This window comes from Pristiophorus japonicus, chromosome 14, assembly GCF_044704955.1.
Source record: "Pristiophorus japonicus isolate sPriJap1 chromosome 14, sPriJap1.hap1, whole genome shotgun sequence".
NCBI classification, from domain to species: domain Eukaryota; kingdom Metazoa; phylum Chordata; class Chondrichthyes; family Pristiophoridae; genus Pristiophorus; species Pristiophorus japonicus.
In genome coordinates, this window is record NC_091990.1 from 101,041,696 (window position 1) to 101,061,303 (window position 19,608).

Here is a 19,608-nt window from a genome sequence, read left to right on the forward strand (position 1 = left end):
TTCTAGATATCACTTTATGGCATCATGAAAGTAAACTTCACCAACTGTCTGCTTTCCGACCACCTCTCATAAGCAATTGTTTTCCTTAACAATTTTCTCCCTCGCCTCCCGAAGATGCTGACTATTTGCTGGGGTATGGTACCATGGGCAGCGACCACGCTGTGGGATACTGCCCAAAAAGGATCTTTTCATGGGTGGAAAATCAGTCAGAAACCTCAGAAAAACAGCATAAACATTGGAGGCAAGTTCAGGTGCAGTGAACATGGGGTGAGCTATGGCAGAGTCGAGCCCAAACAGGAGCCCAAGAGGAAAATCAGCCCCTTTATTTGCAAATGATGTGTCCCATAAATTGTAAATTACTGACTTGATGTTCCTTAATTATATTCCCTGACAGCAGGGAAAATAAACAGAGCCTGTCAGTATTCCATCTTAAGGGTCAAGTAAAATAGGATGTCGTGCAAGTGTTGATTGAGCTGATGTAGGAGGTTTGCGAGTTATCTCCCAACGTGGTGAGGAACACATTGAACAGGGCATGGGCTCCATGCAAGCAAGCTCCCAACCCTCCGCTACATCCATCCAGCAGAAATGGCAAAGTGAGCCACTACTGACAGAGGAAGAGAGGCCAACAATAATACAGGCCTGGTCTGTGCTGACTCATCCAGGGCAGTAATACAGGTTCGACAGTTGGCCTCAGCAACTCTGAGCCCCGGAGGGAAAATCAGCTTGGGTTCCTGGTCCAGATCACTATTCCTGCTGGAAAGTGTGTTGTGGAGACATCAAAGGAGAGGCACCCAGATGTACTGGTTCGCCTGGGTGAAATGGATATTGGAAAACCAGGCAGGATGCCCGTAAAGGAACCTGCCTGATTTTCCATCTATTAATATAAACCCTCTGGTATCTGTGTACCTGGCCTCAGTTGAGACTAGACCTGGGCCTGGTTGTGATGTCCCCCACACAAAATGAATGCCAATCGGGTGATGTACCAAAGGGTACATGGTGCCCGTGGAACAGTACTCCAGTGACTCGTAATGGTTTCAGGAGAGCAGAGTGAATAAGAAAGACTACTGATGAATTCTTAGCATTCATGGCACTAATCTAAATATAATTACATAAGATATATGACACAGAAACAGGCATTCGGCCCAACTAGTCCATGCCTGCGTTTATGCTCCACTCGAGCTTCCTCCAGTCTTTCCCCATCTAAATCTATCAGCATAACCCTCTATTCTCTTCTCTCTCATATGCTTGTCTAGCCTCCCCTTAAATGCATCTATATTATTATTTTCAACCACTCCCTGTGTTAGCGAGTTCCACATTCTCACCACTCTTTGGTCTGTCACCTTACCTTAGGTGGTAGGAATTTACTTACACTTGCAAACCGGGCAGCAGAGCCCAGGCACCAGCTCCACCTGGCTACAGGGCAGTGAGGGACATGTGGTACACGAGACTGTTCCCAGCTGGCAGAAGGAAACAGACAAAAGAAAAAACAGAATTCAGTTCCAATGTGATCTACTGCCAGACAGGCGAACAAATGAATGAAGGAAAAAGGAAAGAAATGAGGAAGGAAAGAAGAAAAGATTGAGAATTTAATTAGCGCCTTTCATAACCTCAGAATGTCTCAAAGCATTTATTTCCACCTGTGAGGGAAGATTCATTTTAATATCTCATCCGAAAGACGTCATGTCCGACAAAGCAATACTACTGTCGTACTGCAGTGCACTGTATATCATGTGCTCATAGCAACATAGAACATGAACAGAAATCGGCAATTTAGCGCCTCAAACCTGTTCCACCATTCAGTGAGATCATGGCTGATCTGCGATCTAACTCCACATACCCGCCTTTGGCCCGTATCCCTTAATACCTTTGGTTAACAGAAAGTTATCAATCTTTGATTTAAAATTAACAATTGATCTCGCATCAATTGCCGCTTACGGAAGGGAGTTCCCTTTGTGTGTAGAAGTGTTTCCTAACTTCACTCCTGAAAGGCCTGGCTCTAATTTTTATACGATGCTCCCTCGTCCTCGACTCCCCAACCAGCAGGAATAGTTTCTCTCTATCTACCCTATCAGTTCCCCCTAATATCTCGAAAACTTCGATCAAATCACTCCTTAATCTTCAAACTTCCAGGGAATACAACCCTAACTTGTGTAATCTCTCCTCGGAATTTAACCCTTGGAGTCCAGGTGTCACTTTGGTACTTCTGCTCAAGTCTCTGAGTGGGGCATGACCTCACAACCTTCTGACTCAGAGGCAAGAGTGCTACCAATGACCACGGCTTTAATTACAGAGTTCAAATATGTCAGGAAGAATGTCATTGGTTGACGAGGCAAGACTTAGGCCTGGTTTTCATTTTTCATGCAGCCTGTTTAAGAAGAGCTGTGATCCCAGGGTATCCACACACTACATGTTTTCTCAGTTATCTTGGTGTTTATTAAACACCAGAAACTGCAGATAGTTACAATGAGGCATTGATGATTGAATGGCCCATCCCTGGCATTCTAGCCATTGTCCGCACTTGACTACATCCGCATTGGGTTCAAACACAGCGATTATTGATTGAACATCACACAATGTAAGGAATTGGGAGTTGAGAATGCTTTACTTCTCATCAATAGCCTAAAAATTCCACGCCAAGAACACTGTGTAATTAGCTCAATCTGGGTGGGGGAGGAGTTTGGGTTATAGCCGATTTCCATCGGGTTTCCTCCCCTTGGCCAGATTCCCAAATTCTGATGTAGGAATGAGTGTACTTTATCTGCTTCCCAGTCCACTTTTGAGACGTTACCACTCCCAGTTTCCTGATAACTGGAAACTTTCCCACTCCATTCTGCTTCAATTCCTATTTCATCTGACTACTCCACTCTCGAGCATTTCCTGTTGGAACACTTCTACTCCCCTCTCCCTGCTCTTTTTCCTGCTCGACTACTCTGCTCCCTGGTCCATGCCCCCGATTACCCATGAACTCGATTACTATTAGATAATAATATACTACTTATTATCAGGTATAGCACTCCATTCGTTCACCATGAGGAGCACCACAGGAGGGTTAGGACACATCATCCATGTGCTCCAAACATCACACCACATGGATAGTGATGGCAGGGGTCATCAGGTAGGATACAGAAGGTTGAGGTCTGAAAATATAATTTATATGGCAGGTATGTAGAATTTATTCAGACATGTTTCTTCGCTGCTTATTCAGTCTTGTTTACTTTTTTTTCTCTAAGCTAATCAATTAGGAATTTATTTAAATTAAAAGAAAAAGGTCTTTGTGTAATATATTTAAGTAACCCAAATAATTATTAATAGGGATACGGAGCTATGCTTCAGGAATTGAACACAGTGGGTGGTCCCCAGTCGACCCACCCTTCAGGAATTGAACACAATGATAAACGTTGGGAGCTCCTCACCCGACAAGTGCACTCGACGCACTCAGACACTGTCCAGGTGGCACCGTCTTGTTGCAAGGTCTCATTGTACCAGCATGATGTTGGTGGCATCCAGGGAGTGGCAAAGATCGCAGCTGGAAAAGGCTGCTTGAGAGATTCCATTTCCGGAGCTGAGGCGAGCGAGTATTCTGGGGAAAAACACATTACAACTCAGTAAGAATCGATCCACAGAGCAGAATACTTTCATTTAAACTGCATCATGATTGCTACATCTCTAGAAAGTTTTGTGCTGGACCAAGAACTGGCAGATCATTGAAGTATCCGGGAGGAAGAACATAGGAACCGATAAAAGCCGAGGCTCATGGGGCTAGAAATTGCGTTGCGCCCCATTTGGGGCGATAACTTTTGTGGTACGCAAAAATATCGCCAGACACTACACAATTGATTCCAATGGGAACTTCCGGTTTAGCGCTCTAAGAGGGAAGTGGAACACTAAATCAAGTGCAACCACTTCCTATGGAGCGCTAAAGGGAGCGAGAGGGGTATGAACAGCAAAGCGCTGCACAATGTTCTGTGCAGCACTGCTGGTCTTACAGGCTCCTTCTCTCCCTTAAAGGGAAGGGCCAATGCTGCGATCATTGGAGACTAAGGCTGGGAATGGTCGTCAATGGCACCTGCGATACGCGCATAGCAGCCCCCACTGAGAGTGCAGGGCTGATCAATCGCGGGCTGGGAAAAATCAAAACACAGCACTATGGGGACATTATTTAAAATTGGCCTACCTGACAACCACTGCCTTTAATTAGAGCTCCTGAAGTGGCCGGCCAAGGTGACAACATCTCCTGCAGCTGCCGTTGTTGATGCCCGGCGATGCTGCAGGGGGCGGAAGCGAATTTTACATCCGGGTCGATAAAGGGGCGCAGCGTGGTGGATGACATCACGATCTCTGGGGTGCAGGAGGTCAAGGCGGTAAGTTTTAGTGCCAGCGCTAACCTGCCATGGTAATTTCACCGCGCCCGGTCGATAAGCCCTTATCGCCCACGGAGGTGATAACGGGAGGTGAAAGGCGGCCAATTTCTCCCCATGGAGTAAGATCCCTCTGCAGACCCTGAACAATCCGCTAGAGCATGGACTCCCCGATTTGTTCAAACTCCTGAGGAAAATGCATAATCAAAGGAAAAAGAGCAGAGAAGTTTCTCTTGTCGACATTTATAGGCAGAGGTGCAACAGTTGCATGATGAGGCTCGGGCCTAGCAAGAAGGCTGTGACCGAGGTACATTTATTCTCCTTCTTTGGCGGTCCCTCGTATTGAGGATGACTTGCTTCCACAGCAAAAAGGGACGAGTTCACAGGTGTTTTAATGAAGGACCCAATATTCCAGGTCCCGACTGCATGTATGTGGAAGATGCCTGTGCGTGGACGTTTTTAAGCGTGTGGTGGTCATTGCACACCAGCCACCACACGGGCTTGACAGAGCTTGGTCTTAACCAGTGGCAAGGATTAACCAAGATGACTGGAGACCAGCTCTGCGCACAGATATCGCAGTGTGGCCCATGCTGCCGCTGGGCCCTTGCCTCTTCGGGGCCCCCGATCACAACACTCTGCAATCTTTCGTCGCTCCTTCGCCCCAACCTCGCCTCTCCTGCATGCTCCTAAGGACATGCTCCTAGTGGGCAGATGGCCAAATGTGAGGCTGTGCCATCTGCTGCAAGGAAGCCTGCAGCTCAGAGATACTCAGCTCAGTACCTGCACTGCCCTTTTAAGGAATCCTGCTGTCCACATGGCACCAAAAAAGTGACTCCAAGCAGTTTATGCAAGACTGTCATCTGCCCTTCTCTCAGCTAACTGCTGTTCGTTATTCCACAAGAACTTCCCAGGCAAGACTGAAATACAGTCCAACCAGTTTATTCATCTACTTTGTGTCATGTGTCAGTGAGGTTAACGTCTTTCCCCACAGTACTTCCTCTTAGTACTGGTGTATTGTGTGCCACTTCCAACCTCTAACTTGTGCAGGGGATGAGTGGCGGGGGGTGAGGAGGGAGGTATGGAGGATTGGCACAATATAAAAAAGTAATGGCAGCTCCAAGAAAGCAGGAAGAGACCCATATAATGCACTGCTAGTGGTCATACACCAGTTGCACATGAATGGACTGGAAGTCCTTGCAATTCATGATGGCAGTGAGGTTGTATGACGGAGGCGGCTGGGCAATGGGGAGTGGAGTCAATGGTGCCCACGACTGGAGAGAAGCCCTGTCCTATTGTTTGTGGAAGTCCATGGGGAAAACAATGAAAGAGTTTTCTCAAGCAAACATGGCATCAGTCACCTGCATAATGCAAGCCTGACTGATGTTACTGATATCTCCTGTGGTAGCCTGAAAAGAGCTTAAGGCAACATTGAGTATTCACATCAAATGTTTTTTTTTCATAACTCCATTCACTAATCAGCATGTGACACAGAAATGACAAATTAAATTGAGGGCAAAATAGTTGAGGGCTGCAGTGACCCTGACTGCAACTGACAATGAGATGCCAGCTGTGCCAGGTGGTTGCAAGTCTTGCCCCAGGAAGCAACTTAACTCTATGACAGCTAAGAACTGAAGGGACGCTGTCCTGTGCTGGGCCTGTAAACTCTGTTGGATCACCTCCTTCCGTTTGCTCTCCGTACATTTGCAATTCTGTTTGCTCCTTCATCCATCAAGTGCTTGCCCTCCTCTTGACAGATTGGAATGGTCAGAAGGACCCTTTTGAAGAAGTGTGTTCCCAAAAGCCCGTAAAAGTTCAGAAAACTCTACAGCTACTTTAAGTAGTTTGGATCCATCTGAAGTAGCCAAAAACTGCTATGTAATTAATACAAGCAAAACATCCTCCGAAACCTTATAGCATTTGACCCGCGACCAGCTGAAATGCCTTTAATGCGTGAGATGAATGCGTGGCTCAAAGGTTGGTGTGGGAGAAGTGGGTTTCGATTCGTGGGGCACTGGCACCAATACTCGGGGAAGAGAGAGCTGTTCCATGGGGACAGACTACACCTGAACTATGCTGGGATCAGAGTTCTAGCAAACGGAATAACTAGGGAGGTAGACATGGCTTTAAACTAAATGGGGGTGGGGGGGGGGCGCAGGAGGATGGTCGCAGTGGAGAGAAATCCAGAATACTAAAGAGAAATGAAAAGGAAGCAATGCAGGAAAGTGATTGTGGTAAGGATAACCATATTATTTCAGGAAGGGACAAAGCACACAAACAAAAGAGTGCACTAGCAAATAGGGTCCAGGTAAGAAAAAATATGAAAAGACAAATAGGGCTATAGTACAAAATAATGTTAAGATGTCTAATAATGTTAAAAAGACAAATCTAAAAGCATTGTATCTGAATGCACGAAGCATCTGTAATAAGGTAGACGAATTAACAGCGCAAATGGATGTAAACGGATATGTATAGTTGCAATTACAGAGACATGGTTGCAGAGTGACCAGGATTGGGAACTGAATATCCAAGGATATTCGATATTTAGGAAGGACAGTCAAAAAGGAAGAGGGGGTGGTATGACATTGTTAGTAAAGGATAAAATTAGAGCAATAGAGAGAAAGGATATTGGCTCAGAAAATCAAGATGTAGAATCAGTCTGGGTGGAGCTAAGGAGCACAAAGTGACAGAAAACATTGGTGAAAGTTGTCTACAGGCCTCCAAACAGTAGTGGTAGTGTAGGGGACGGCATCAAACAGGAAATTAGAGATGCATGTAACAAGGGTACTACAGTAATGGTGGGTGTCTTTAATCTATATATCGACTGGCCAAACCAAATTAGTAATAATACTGTGGCAGATGAATTCCTGGAGTGTGTAGGAGATGGTTTTTTAGACCAGTATGTTGAGGAGCCTACTCGGGAATAGACTATCCTAGATTGGGTATTGTGTAGATGACACGAAGATTAGTGGGAAAGCGGGTTGTGTAGCGGACACAGAGAGGCTGCAAAGAGATTTGGATAGGTTAAGCGAATGGGCTAAGGTTTGGCAGATGGAATACAATGTCGGAAAGTTTGAGGTCATCCACCTTGGGAGAAAAAACATTAAAAGGGAATATTATTTGAATGGGGAGAAATTACAACATGCTGAGGTGCAGAGGGACCTGGGGGTCCTTGTGCATGAATCCCAAAAAGTTAGTTTGCAGGTGCAGCAGGTAATCAGGAAGGCGAATGGAATGTTGGCCTTCATTGCGAGAGGGATGGAGTACAAAAGCAGGGAGGTCCTGCTGCAACTGTACAGGGTATTGGTAAGGCCGCACCTGGAGTACTGCGTGCAGTTTTGGTCACCTTACTTAAGGAAGGATATACTGGCTTTGGAGGGTGTACAGAGACGATTCACTCGGCTGATTCCGGAGATGAGGGGCTTACCTCATGATGATAGATTGAGTAGACTGGGTCTTTACTCGTTGGAGTTCAGAAGGATGAGGGGTGATCTTATAGAAACATTTAAAATCATGAAAGGGATAGACAAGATAGAGGCAGAGAGGTTGTTTCCACTGGTTGGGGAGACTAGAACTAGGGGGCACAACCTCAAAATACGGGGGAGCCAATTTAAAACCGAGTTGAGAAGGAATTTCTTCTCCCAGAGGGTTGTGAATCTGTGGAATTCTCTGTCCAAGGAAGCAGTTGAGGCTAGCTCATTGAATGTATTCAAGTCACAGATAGATAGATTTTTAACCAATAAGGGAATTAAGGGTTACGGGGAGAGGGCGGGTAAGTGGAGCTGAGTCCACGGCCAGATCAGCCATGATCTTATTGAATGGCGGAGCAGGCTCGAGGGGCTAGATGGCCTACTCCTGTTCCTAATTCTTATGTTCTTATGTGTAATTTAGAAACATAGAAATATAGAAACATAGAAAATAGGTGCAGGAGTAGGCCATTCGGCCCTTCGAGCCTGCACCACCATTCAATATGATGGCTGATCATTCCCTCAGTACTCCTTTCCTGCTTTCTCTCCATACCCCTTGATCCCTCTAGCCGTAAGAGCCATATCCAACTCCCTCTTGAATATATCCAATGAACTAGCATCAACGACTCTCTGCGCAGGGAATTCCACAGGTTAACAACTCTCTGAATGAAGAAGTTTCTCCTCATCTCAGTCCTAAATGGCCTACCCGTTATCCTTAGACTGTGTCCCCTGGTTCTGGACTTCCCCAACATCGGGAACATTCTTCACGCATCCAACCTGTCAAGTCCCGTCAGAATCTTATATGTTTCTATGAGATCCCCTCTCATCCTTCTATACTCCAGTGTATAAAGGCCCAGTCGATCCAGTCTCTCCTCATATGTCAGTCTAGCCATCCTGGAATCAATCTGGTGAACCTTCACTGCACTCCCTCAATAGCAAGAACATCCTTCCTCAGATTAGAAGACCAAAACTGAACACAATATTCCAGATGAGGTCTCACCAAGGCCCTGTACAACTGCAGTAAGACCTCCCTGCTCCTATACTCAAATCCTCCAGCTATGAAGGCCAACATACCATTTGCCTTCTTCAACGCCTGCTGTACCTGCATGCCAACCTTCAATGACTGATGAAACATGACACCCAGGTCTCATTGCACCTCTCCTTTTCCTAATCTTCCGCCATTCAGATAATATTTTGCCTTCTTGTTTTTGCCCCCAAAGTGGATAACCTCACATTTATCCACATTATACTGCATCTGCCAAGCATTTGCCCACTCGTTTAACATGTCTAAGTCACCCTGCAGCCTCTTAGCGTTTTCCTCACAGCTCACACCGCCATCCAGTTTAGTGTCATCTGCAAACTTGGAGATATTACACTCAATTCCTTCATCTAAATCATTAATGTATATTGTAAAGAGCTGGGGTCCCAGCACTGAGCCCTGCGACACTTCACTAGTCACTGCCTGCCATTCTGAAAAGGACCCGTTTATCCCGACTCTCTGCTTCCGGTCTGCCAACCAGTTCTCTATCCACATCAGTACATTACCCCCAATACCATGTGCTTTGATTTTGCACACCAATCTCTTGTGTGGGACCTTGTCAAAAGCCTTTTGAAAATCCAAATACACCACATCCACTGGTTAATTAACAGTCTTGTTGTGCGGGGTCCTTTAGGGAAGAGTGACCATAACATGATTGAATTCTTTATTAAGATGGAAAGTGAAGTAGTCCAATCCGAAACTAGGGTCCTAAATCTAAACAAAGGAAACTACGAAGGTATGAGGAATGAATTGGCTATGATAGATTGGGAAGATTCATTAAAAGGCATGATGGTGGATAGGCAATGGCTAACATTTAACGAATGAATGCATGAATTGCAACAGTTATATATTCCTTTCTGGCATAAAAACACAAAAGGAATAGTGCCCCAACCATGGCTAACAAAAAAAATTAAGGATGGTATTAGATTCAAAGAGGAGTTATACAAATTGCCAGAAAAAGTAGCAAGCCTGAGGATTGGGTGCAGTTTAGTATTCAGCAAAAAAGGACCAAGAGATTGATTAAGAGGGGATAAATAATGAGTAAATTTGCAAGGAACATAAAAACCGACTGCAAAAGTTCCTACAAGTACGTAAAAAGAAAAAGATTAGTGAAGACAAATGTAGGTCCTTTACAGACAGAAACAGGAGAATTTGTAATGGGGAACAAGGAAATGGCAGAACAATTAAATAAATACTTGGGTTCTGCCTTCACAAGAGGACACAAATGACGCCCCAGAAATGCTAGGGAACCAAGGGTCTAGTGAGCAAGGGGAATTAAAGGAAATGATTATTAGTAAGAAAATAGTGCTAGAGAAACTAATGGGACTGAAGGCTAATAAATCCCCAGGGCCCGATGATCTGCATCCCAGAGTACGAAAAGAGGTAGCCATGGAAATAGTAGATGTATTGGTTGTCATCTTCCAAAATTCTATAGATTATGGAACAGTTCCTGCAGATTGGAGGGTGGCAAATGTAATCCCACTATTTAAAAAAGGAGGGAGAGGGAAAACAGGAAACTACAGACCGGTTAGCCTAACATCAGTAGTAGGGAAAATGCTAGAGTCTATTATAAAGGATGTGATAACGGCACACTTTGTCTAATCCCGTTGATATTATCTAAGTCAGCATGTCTTTATGAAAGAAAAATCATGTTTGACAAACCTACTGGAGTTTTTTGAGGATGTAACTGATCAAATAGATAATGGGGAACCAGTGGATGTAGTGTATTTAGACTTTCAGAAGGCCTTTGATAAAGTCCCACATAAGAGATTAGTGTGCAAAATTAAAACACATATGATTGGGGGTTATGTACTGGCATGGATTGAAAACTGGTTAACTGACAGGAAACAGAGAGTAAGAATAAACGGGTCTTTTTCGGGGTGGCGGGCAGTGCCAGTGGGGTACCAAATGAATCAGTGCTTGGGCCCCAGATATTCACAATATATATATAAATGATTTGGATGAGGGAACCAAATGTAATATTTCCAAGTTTGCTGACAGCACAAAACTAAGTGGGATTGAAAGTTGTGAGGAGGATGCAAAGACGCTGCAAGGCGATTTAGATAGGTTGAGTAAGTGAGCAAACACATGGCAGATGCAATATAATGTGGATAAATGTGAAGTTATCCACTTTGGTCGGAAAAACATAAGGACAGAGTATTATTTAAATGGCGACGGCTTGGGAAGTGTCGATGTACAGAGGGACCTGGGTATCCTTGTACACCAGTCATTGAAAGCAAAATTGCAGGTGCAGCAAGCAGTTAGGAAGGCAAATGGTATGTTGGCCTTCATTGCAAGAGGATTTGGTACATGAGCAAGGATGTCTTACTACAGTTATACAGGGCCTTGGTGAGACCGCACCTGTGTGCAGTTTTGGTCTCCTTACCCAAGAAAGGATATACTTGCCATAGAGGGAGTGCAGCGAAGGTTCACCAAACTGATTCCTCAAATGTCGTATGCGGAGAAATTGAGTCGACTGGGCCTGTATTCTCTCGAGTTGAGAAGAATGAGAGGGGATCTCATTGAAATTCTGACTGGGTTGGATAGACTGGATGCGGGGAGGATGTTTCCCCTGGCTGGGAAGTCTAGAACAAGGGGTCACTGTCTCAGGATACAGGGTAGGAAATTTAGGACTGAGAGGAGGAGAAATTTTTTCACTCAGAAGGTGGTGAATCTGTGGAATTCTCTACCACAGAAGGCTGTGGAGGCCAAGTCACTGAATATATTTAAGAGGGAGATAGATAGATTTCTGGACAAAAAAGACATCAAGGGGTGTGGGGAAAAAGCAGGAATATGGTGTTGAGATAAAGGATCAGCCATGATCATACTGAATGGCGGTGCAGACTCAAAGGGCCGAATGGCCTATTACTGCTCCTATTTTCTCTGTTTCTATGTTAATTATCGCTGGAATTGGCCACTTCCTGATGTGTATCACCTCTGGTTTGTGGGCGGGATCAGTGTGTGCAGAAGTTGCAATGTGTGCAGAAGTGAAAATGGCATATGGGATCCTGATCACGATTTGCACTGTTTCTGTTGGGAGCTCTGGCTCCCTAAATTGAGGCGTGCCTGAAAATCAGAACGGATGGACAACCGGCAGTAAGTGGGCGCTTCCATTTCCCACATGAATTTGGGCCTACTAACCCCTAGTTTTTAGGGAAATGAAAATCAACCCTGCTGTTTTTAAGTATCACACTGATCCTGTTCCCATGCTGTAAAAAGATTTTTGGCGCAAAATTTTTATCCGTAGCGCCTGTTTTTTGGGCACTTCTGGTGAGAGTTACGGCGGACGTTATATTGGTGAGGGCATTAGTATCTGGCAGAAGTATGCAGAATAGAAAGATCATGACATGATCAGTGTGCATTTTGGAGCTCAACACTCCAGCTTAACGCTTTCTCTTAAACCCGCACAGCTGAACACGCATTGAGCAGCAGGATAGACGCCCCACCAGTGCTATTTAAAGGGATCATCAACTTCTTTCACGTTATTTAGTGATCGATTTCTGCTGCCTGTTGCTAGTGTTCGGTGCTTTCTAGGGTTCTTTAAAGTTGTTAAAGTCGACAGGAAGTGTGTGCCAGGTGCTGATTATAAGGCTTCAGTTATGGGTCCACAAGTGGGCATTCCCCTTGGAATACAAGATGATCAGAGGCTACGCAGAGCAGGACAAGTTGCTGGAAGAGAGAGGAAGGAGAAGGGCTCTCAATAGGAGGTCATATCTGCCCAGTGAGTTCAGGGAGCCATTCTCCTACCTGAACCTTAGGGAGGAACAGTGTATGAGACGCCTGCGCTTCAATAAGGACATCCTCACTGAAATCTGCCACCTGCTGCAGGAACAGCTCCAATCTCAGAGCAGGGCAAGGATCGCATTGCCAGTGGCTGTCAAGGTGACTGTGGCGATGAACTTTTGTGTGTCGGGCTCCTTCCAGGCTAGAGATATTTGCAACATCTTGTGCTATGCCATCCACTGTTACCTAAGGGAGGTCACCGAGGCGCTCTATTCAAAGAGACCTTACTACATTTAATTTTCTCTTGCCAGAGAGCAGCAGGCGGAGCGAGCACTCAGTACCACGAGGATTGCAGGCTTCCCCATGGATCAGGGTGTCATTGACTGCACGCACATTGCTTTGCGGGTGCCGCATGTCAACTCTGAGATGTACTGCAACCGCAAGGGATTCCACTCCCTCAACGTCCAGCTGGTGTGTGACCATAGGCAACGAATCATGCAGGTCGATGTCTGGTATCCTGGCAGCAGTCATGATGCCTTCATTCTGCGGCAGTCCACTGAGCCACAATGACAAACTAAAGGATGGCTACTGGGGGCAATAACGGTTATCCGCTGCAGACCACCATGAATCTTGACACGTGCTCTGCCAAGTACCGCAGAGCTCCTCCAGAGCAGTTCAGGCAGCGGAAGCTTTGTTTCGGCACGCTAATGGTCTGCTCTATTACATTTCGTGTGGCAGCAAAGCTTTCATTGCATGCATACTGCCCACGTGTGCATGGGTTGCACACCGGAGTCATGAACCATGTCGTCAGCATACCCATCATCCCTCTTCTGTAGCCTGCCCCATCGAAGTGCTCACTTGAGTGCTCTGCAGCAGAACTCGTGTGCGACCTCGCCCTCCGGTGAGCTGGCACCTGCGCTACCCTTGCCCCCTGCCTTGGCTGCAGGCCACTCATGCCCGGTGTCTCACCACACGCAGATCCGGACTCTATGCGATCCTCTAAATTACGCACAGTATCTGAGCTGGTGGCTGCAAGTGTGAAATCAAGTGATGGTGTTTCTTCATCATCTGTGTCTTGTTACTCATCCACCATTGCCTGGACAGGCTGCAGTTCTTGGGTATCTGAAAGGAAAAAGGCACAAGGGTTAGGTTATAGTGAGGGGAGGGGGTAAAGCAAGAGGTGTATGCTTATAACATCAGCAGCTTGTAAATCAGAAGAGATTGGGATGAGGGGCAAGTGGGATGTAAAAAGGAGGATCAAATATGAGGATACTGTCATTTTCTATGGTTTCAACTACGCCACTGGCCACAGCCTCTTCAATAATAGCGAGCACTGTCTCTCTCTCCCCCATTGGGGTAAGGACATGCAGGCGCACCTGTCCCCAGCCTGTTAGCTCCTGCTGCCTCCAGTTGTGCGCCACCTTGTCCTGCAAGAGAGAGGGAAGTGCACAGTGAGTGTGGTGAAATCTGTTTGGGTGATGTGGCTGTCATGGTTGAATAGCTGGTCGTGTGTGCAAGCTGTGAGATGTGGGTGTGAGGCTTACAGCAATGCTATGTGTGTGAGGATGAGGTGCAGCTCTGTATGTTAAATATGAGTCCTGATTGATGAGATTTTTCGTAGGTGAGTGATGGAGGTGTGGTGCATTGAGCAGTGTCTGAGGCTAGTGGTGCAGTTGGTGGTACAACGCATTTGAAGACGAATTCACTGACCTTGCCTATTCGTGAGGTAGTTGAACTTCTTGCGGCACTGCATCCAGGTCCTTGGGGCTTGACTCCTGGCATTGACCACGATGGCTATCTGGTCCCACTGCCTTCTGAGCGTCTGTCTGGAGGGTCACCTGGGCCCCTGTAGATACAGCACTTCTCTCCTCCTTTCCACCCTCTCCACCAAAGCCTCCAGTGTAGCATCAGAGAACATTGGAGAACCATGTGGTGCATTTATTCAGTCTTTTTCAACGTCAAAGTAACTTGTGCAAGGACTTTCACCACTTGCTCTAGCCACAATGCACCTCCTGTTTAAGAGATGCAGGCTGGCTTTAGGTTGTGCAGGCTAGCTTTAACTCGTGCTAGCCTCTCACGTTTTTGGGCCCACTGCTGAGGCATACAGCCACTCACCAGCACGGTTAGCATGGCTGCATGCTACAGTCATGGTAATGAGCAGGCAGCATAAAGTTGCCGTGCTGCCTGCATCACATTGAATAGGTGCAGGGAAATCACACATCGCGATCTCTGTACCCGTTTACGGTGCCTATCCAATTTAGCTCCCTTTGACTCTATAATTCAATATCTTCTTGTATCATTTAGCTTCTGTATATTGAACGTGTAAATAGATCTTGCTAATAGTTTTAATCTGTGTGCATTGGTCTGACAATGATTCTCATATTATGGGGGAGTTTGAATGTACTGGGAATCCCACATGGTCTTTGGTGAACAGCAATTAGGGGTCTATTGTTGATCCATTTCATGACATGTTTAAAGAAGCAGATTTTAGTTGAAAGGACACTCAGTCTGGTTACAGAAACTACCTTTACCTGTGAACTTGAGACAAATGTATATGAAAATACCCAAACGGTAGCAACACAGCTGTGAAGTACCAGAGTCCCCACCTTTGAGCAGCCTGCCAATATTCACAGCCAAGACGCAAACTGAAGAATAATCATTTTAAACAGGCAACGGAGAATGGCTGACACCCATGGAACTGTATCCCAGCAAGAGGAAATGTGGTTAAAAAAAAAAACTGGGTGTGGATGTGTTTTTTTTTTAAATATGTATTATAAAGAGTAACAGGCATTCCTTAACAAATTTAAAGTAGTAGAACAACCGCAAGGTTTAGAAGATTATCGCGGCACCTTGTTGTCACCACTTATGATGCTGCCTGAATTCCTTGACATATTCCTCCTGGAATTTAGTGGAATGTTGTCTGCTTACTCTTTGATCACTGTCTGTGTACTCACCTGTGCAGGTGTCGTTCACGTTTAAGCGAAATCCTTCTGGGCATGCACAGTAGAAACTTCCCTCAGTGTTAACACAACGATGAGAGCACGGGCTGGACAGGCACTCATCAATATCTGAGGAAATAAAAATCACCCGCATCAGGCAATGATCGATTCACAATCCATCAGTAACTCAAACTGTCAGACAAATGCAAAATGATCAGGGGTTGGGAAAGAAGAGCATTTGCTACGGGGGCAGAAGGTCATTGCACCAATACTCTGGCTGGCTATGCTAGCATGGTCAGTTTACTCACGTTCCAACAGAGGTTTACTGAACATATGAACCGTGCACTCAAATCCCTCGACTCCATTCCTGTGCTATTTTAAAGGGTGAATGGAAGGTTTTGTGCTACACAATTTACTGTCCGTGAGGGGTCAGCACTAATCATAAATAACACAGCAACAAAAAGCAAAACTACTGCAGAGGCTGAAAATCTGAAACTGAGACAGAAAGTGCTGGAAACACTCGGCAGGTCAGTCAGCATCTGCAGAGAGAACAGACGAGTTTATATTTCAGGTACGAATGACAATGGCCACGACAGTAATTCATTGGATGCGTCTGTTGAAAAACTGTTCAAGACATCCGTGGGTGAGGAATTGTGGATTATTCAGTCCTCCGGCAGATAAATGGCCAAACAAAGGCATCTGAGCATGGATGCAGCAGGCAGCTGCCAACGAACAAAGACGTCAGCCCTGTGCCAGCATCAGACCTTACACAAGTGGCTTCAAGAGACTCTTCTCGAAGAGGCCCGCCCCAGCAATGTGTGCACAGAACAGTCTTGGCACCAGTGAACCGACATCAGGAGCAGTTCACAGCTCACAGCTGCCTGCACGATGCATGTCCCAGAGGTCAGCACACGAAGAGAACACACTGAGCGGATAACACATGCACTGAGGGAAGGGGCGGAGGGGCGACACACACACACATACACCGTCACACACATCACCAATGGTCGTGATCAATAAAGCACGGCTTTTTTCAGTTCTATTATAAATTGAAAAGGAAACTGAGGCCAAGGTTTTCCGATTGTAATGGCAATGTTAACCCATTCATTTTAAGTGGATTAAGATCGGCCTCAACATCAGAAAACCGAGGCCAGTGTCTAATTTGATTATTTAAAAACGGATAGGAAAACAAAGAGCAACTTTTCAGACAAAGCAAATTTGCACAGGTGTAAATCAGAAAACAATCAGGTAAAGTATCTCCTGAAGGAAGGGAGCGTGAAGCTTTTCTCCCTCGGACCTTGTTGCCAGCCCACAGTGCCTCGTACCTGTTGGTAACTCTTCAGCATCACCTTCCTCCTCCTCTTCCTGCTGCCTTTCACACAACGTCACTGCAAGGTCTCTCTTTCACCTCACTGCAAACAGACAGACTGGGCTGTCGACACACACACCCCCAGCACTCACTGTGTACACTCACACACCCCCAGCACTCACTGTGTACACTCACACACCCCCAGCACTAACTGTCTACACTCACACACCCCCAGCACTCACTGTGTACACTCACACACCCCCAGCACTCACTGTGTACACTCACACCCCCAGCACTCACTGTGTACACTCACACACCCCCAGCACTCACTGTCTATACTCACAAACCCCCAGCACTCACTATGTACACTCACACACCCCCATCACTCACTGTCCACACTCACACACCCCCAGCACTCACTGTCTATACTCACAAACCCCCAGCACTCACTATGTACACTCACACACCCCCATCACTCACTGTCCACACTCACACACCCCCAGCACTCACTGTGTACACTCACACACACACCCAGCACTCACTGTCCACACTCACACACCCCCAGCACTCACTGTGTACACTCACACACCCCCAGCACTCACTGTCCACACTCACACACCCCCAGCACTCACTGTCCACACTCACATACCCCCAGCACTCACTGTCCACACTCACATATCCCCAGCACTCACTGTGTACACTCACACCCCCAGCACTCACTGTGTACACTCACACACCCCCAGCACTCACTGTCTATACTCACAAACCCCCAGCACTCACTATGTACACTCACACACCCCCATCACTCACTGTCCACACTCACACACCCCCAGCACTCACTGTGTACACTCACACACCCCCAGCACTCACTGTGTACCCTCACACACCCCAACACTCACTATGTACACCCACACACCCCCAGCACTCACTGTCCACACTCACACACCCCCAGCACTCACTGTGTGCACTCACACACCCTCAGCACTCGCTGTGCACACTCACACACCCCCAGCAATCACTGTGCACACTCACATACCCCCAGCACTCATTATCCACACTCACACACGCCCAGCACTCACTGTATACACTCACACACACCCAGCACTCACTGTGTACACTCACACACCCCCAGCACTCACTGTGTACACACTCACCCCCCCAGCACTCACTGTTTACACTCACACACCCCTAGCACTCACTGTCTATACTCACACACCCTCAGCACTCACTGTGCACACTCACACACCCACAGCACTCACTGTCTACAATCACACACCCCCAGCACTGTCTACACTCACACACACCCAGCACTCACTATCTACACTCACACACCCCCCAGCACTCACTGTGCACACTCACACCCCCCCAGCACTCACTGTCTACACTCACACACCCCCCAGCACTCACTGTGTACACTCACACACCCCCAGCACTCACTGTGTACACTCACAAAGCCCCAGCACTCACTGTCCACACTCACACATCCCCAGCACTCACTGTGTACACTCACACACCCCCAGCACTCACTGTCTACACTCACACACCCCCAGCACTCACTATCTACACTCACACACCCCCAGCACTCACTGTGTACACTCACACACCGCAGCACTCACTGTCTACAATCACACACCCCCAGCACTCACTGTGTACATTCACACACCCCCAGCACTCACTGTGTACACTCACACACCCCCAGCACTCACTGTCCACACTCACACATGCCCTGCACTCACTGTGTACACTCACACACCCCCAGCACTCACTGTGTACACTCACACACCCCCAGCACTCACTGTCCACACTCACACATCCCCAGCACTCACTGTGTACACTCACACACCCCCAGCACTCACTGTGTACCCTCACACACCGCAGCACTCACTGTGTATACTCACACACCCCCAGCACTCACTGTCCACACTCACACACCCCCAGCACTCACTATCTACACTCACACACCCCCAGCACTCACTGTCCACACTCACACACTCCCAGTACTCACTATCCACACTCACACACCCCCCAGCACTCACTGTGTACACTCACACATCCCCAGCACTCACTATCCACACTCACACACCCCCAGCACTCACTGTGCACATTCACACACCCCCAGCACTCACTGCGTACAATCACACACCCCCAGCACTCACTGCGTACAATCACACACCCTCAGCACTCACTGTCTATACTCACACACCGCCAGCACTCACTGTCTACACTCACATACCGCCAGCACTCACTGTCTACACTCACACACCCCCAGCACTCACTGTCTACACTCACACACACCCAGCACTCACTGTCGACACTCACACACCCCCAGCACTCACTGTCTACAATCACACACCCCCAGCACTCACTGTCTACACTCACACACCCCCAGCACTCACTGTCCACAATCACACACCCCCAGCACTCACTGTCTACACTCACACACCCCCAGCACTCACTGTCTACAATCACACACCCCCAGCACTCACTGTCTACACTCACACACCCCCAGCACTCACTGTGTACACTCACACCCTCTGCACTCACTGTCTACACTCACACCCCCCCAGCACTCACTGTCTACACTCACACACCCCCAGCACTCACTGTGTACACTCACACCCCCAGCACTGTCTACACTCACACACCCCCAGCACTCACTATCTACACTCACACACCCCCCAGCACTCACTGTGTACACTCACACACCCCCCAGCACTCACTGTGTACACTCACACACCCCCAGCACTCACTGTCTACACTCACACACCCCCCAGCA

At 47.1% G+C, this 19,608-nt stretch overlaps 1 protein-coding gene across 9 annotated transcripts in view; it reads right to left on the bottom strand.

Annotated features, from left to right (window-relative positions):
• Positions 1 to 19,608, bottom strand: part of LOC139280002 (kielin/chordin-like protein) — a 531,474-nt gene that overhangs the window by 129,352 nt on the left and 382,514 nt on the right. For all 9 annotated transcript variants that reach the window (XM_070899412.1, XM_070899417.1, XM_070899413.1 and 6 more), the window contains 3 exons: positions 15,539 to 15,652; positions 3,414 to 3,580; positions 1,370 to 1,457 (listed from right to left, as the gene is read on the bottom strand). In XM_070899412.1, the coding sequence (XP_070755513.1) occupies positions 1,370 to 1,457; positions 3,414 to 3,580; positions 15,539 to 15,652 (369 nt within the window). The remainder of the gene's footprint in view (positions 1 to 1,369; positions 1,458 to 3,413; positions 3,581 to 15,538; positions 15,653 to 19,608) is intronic.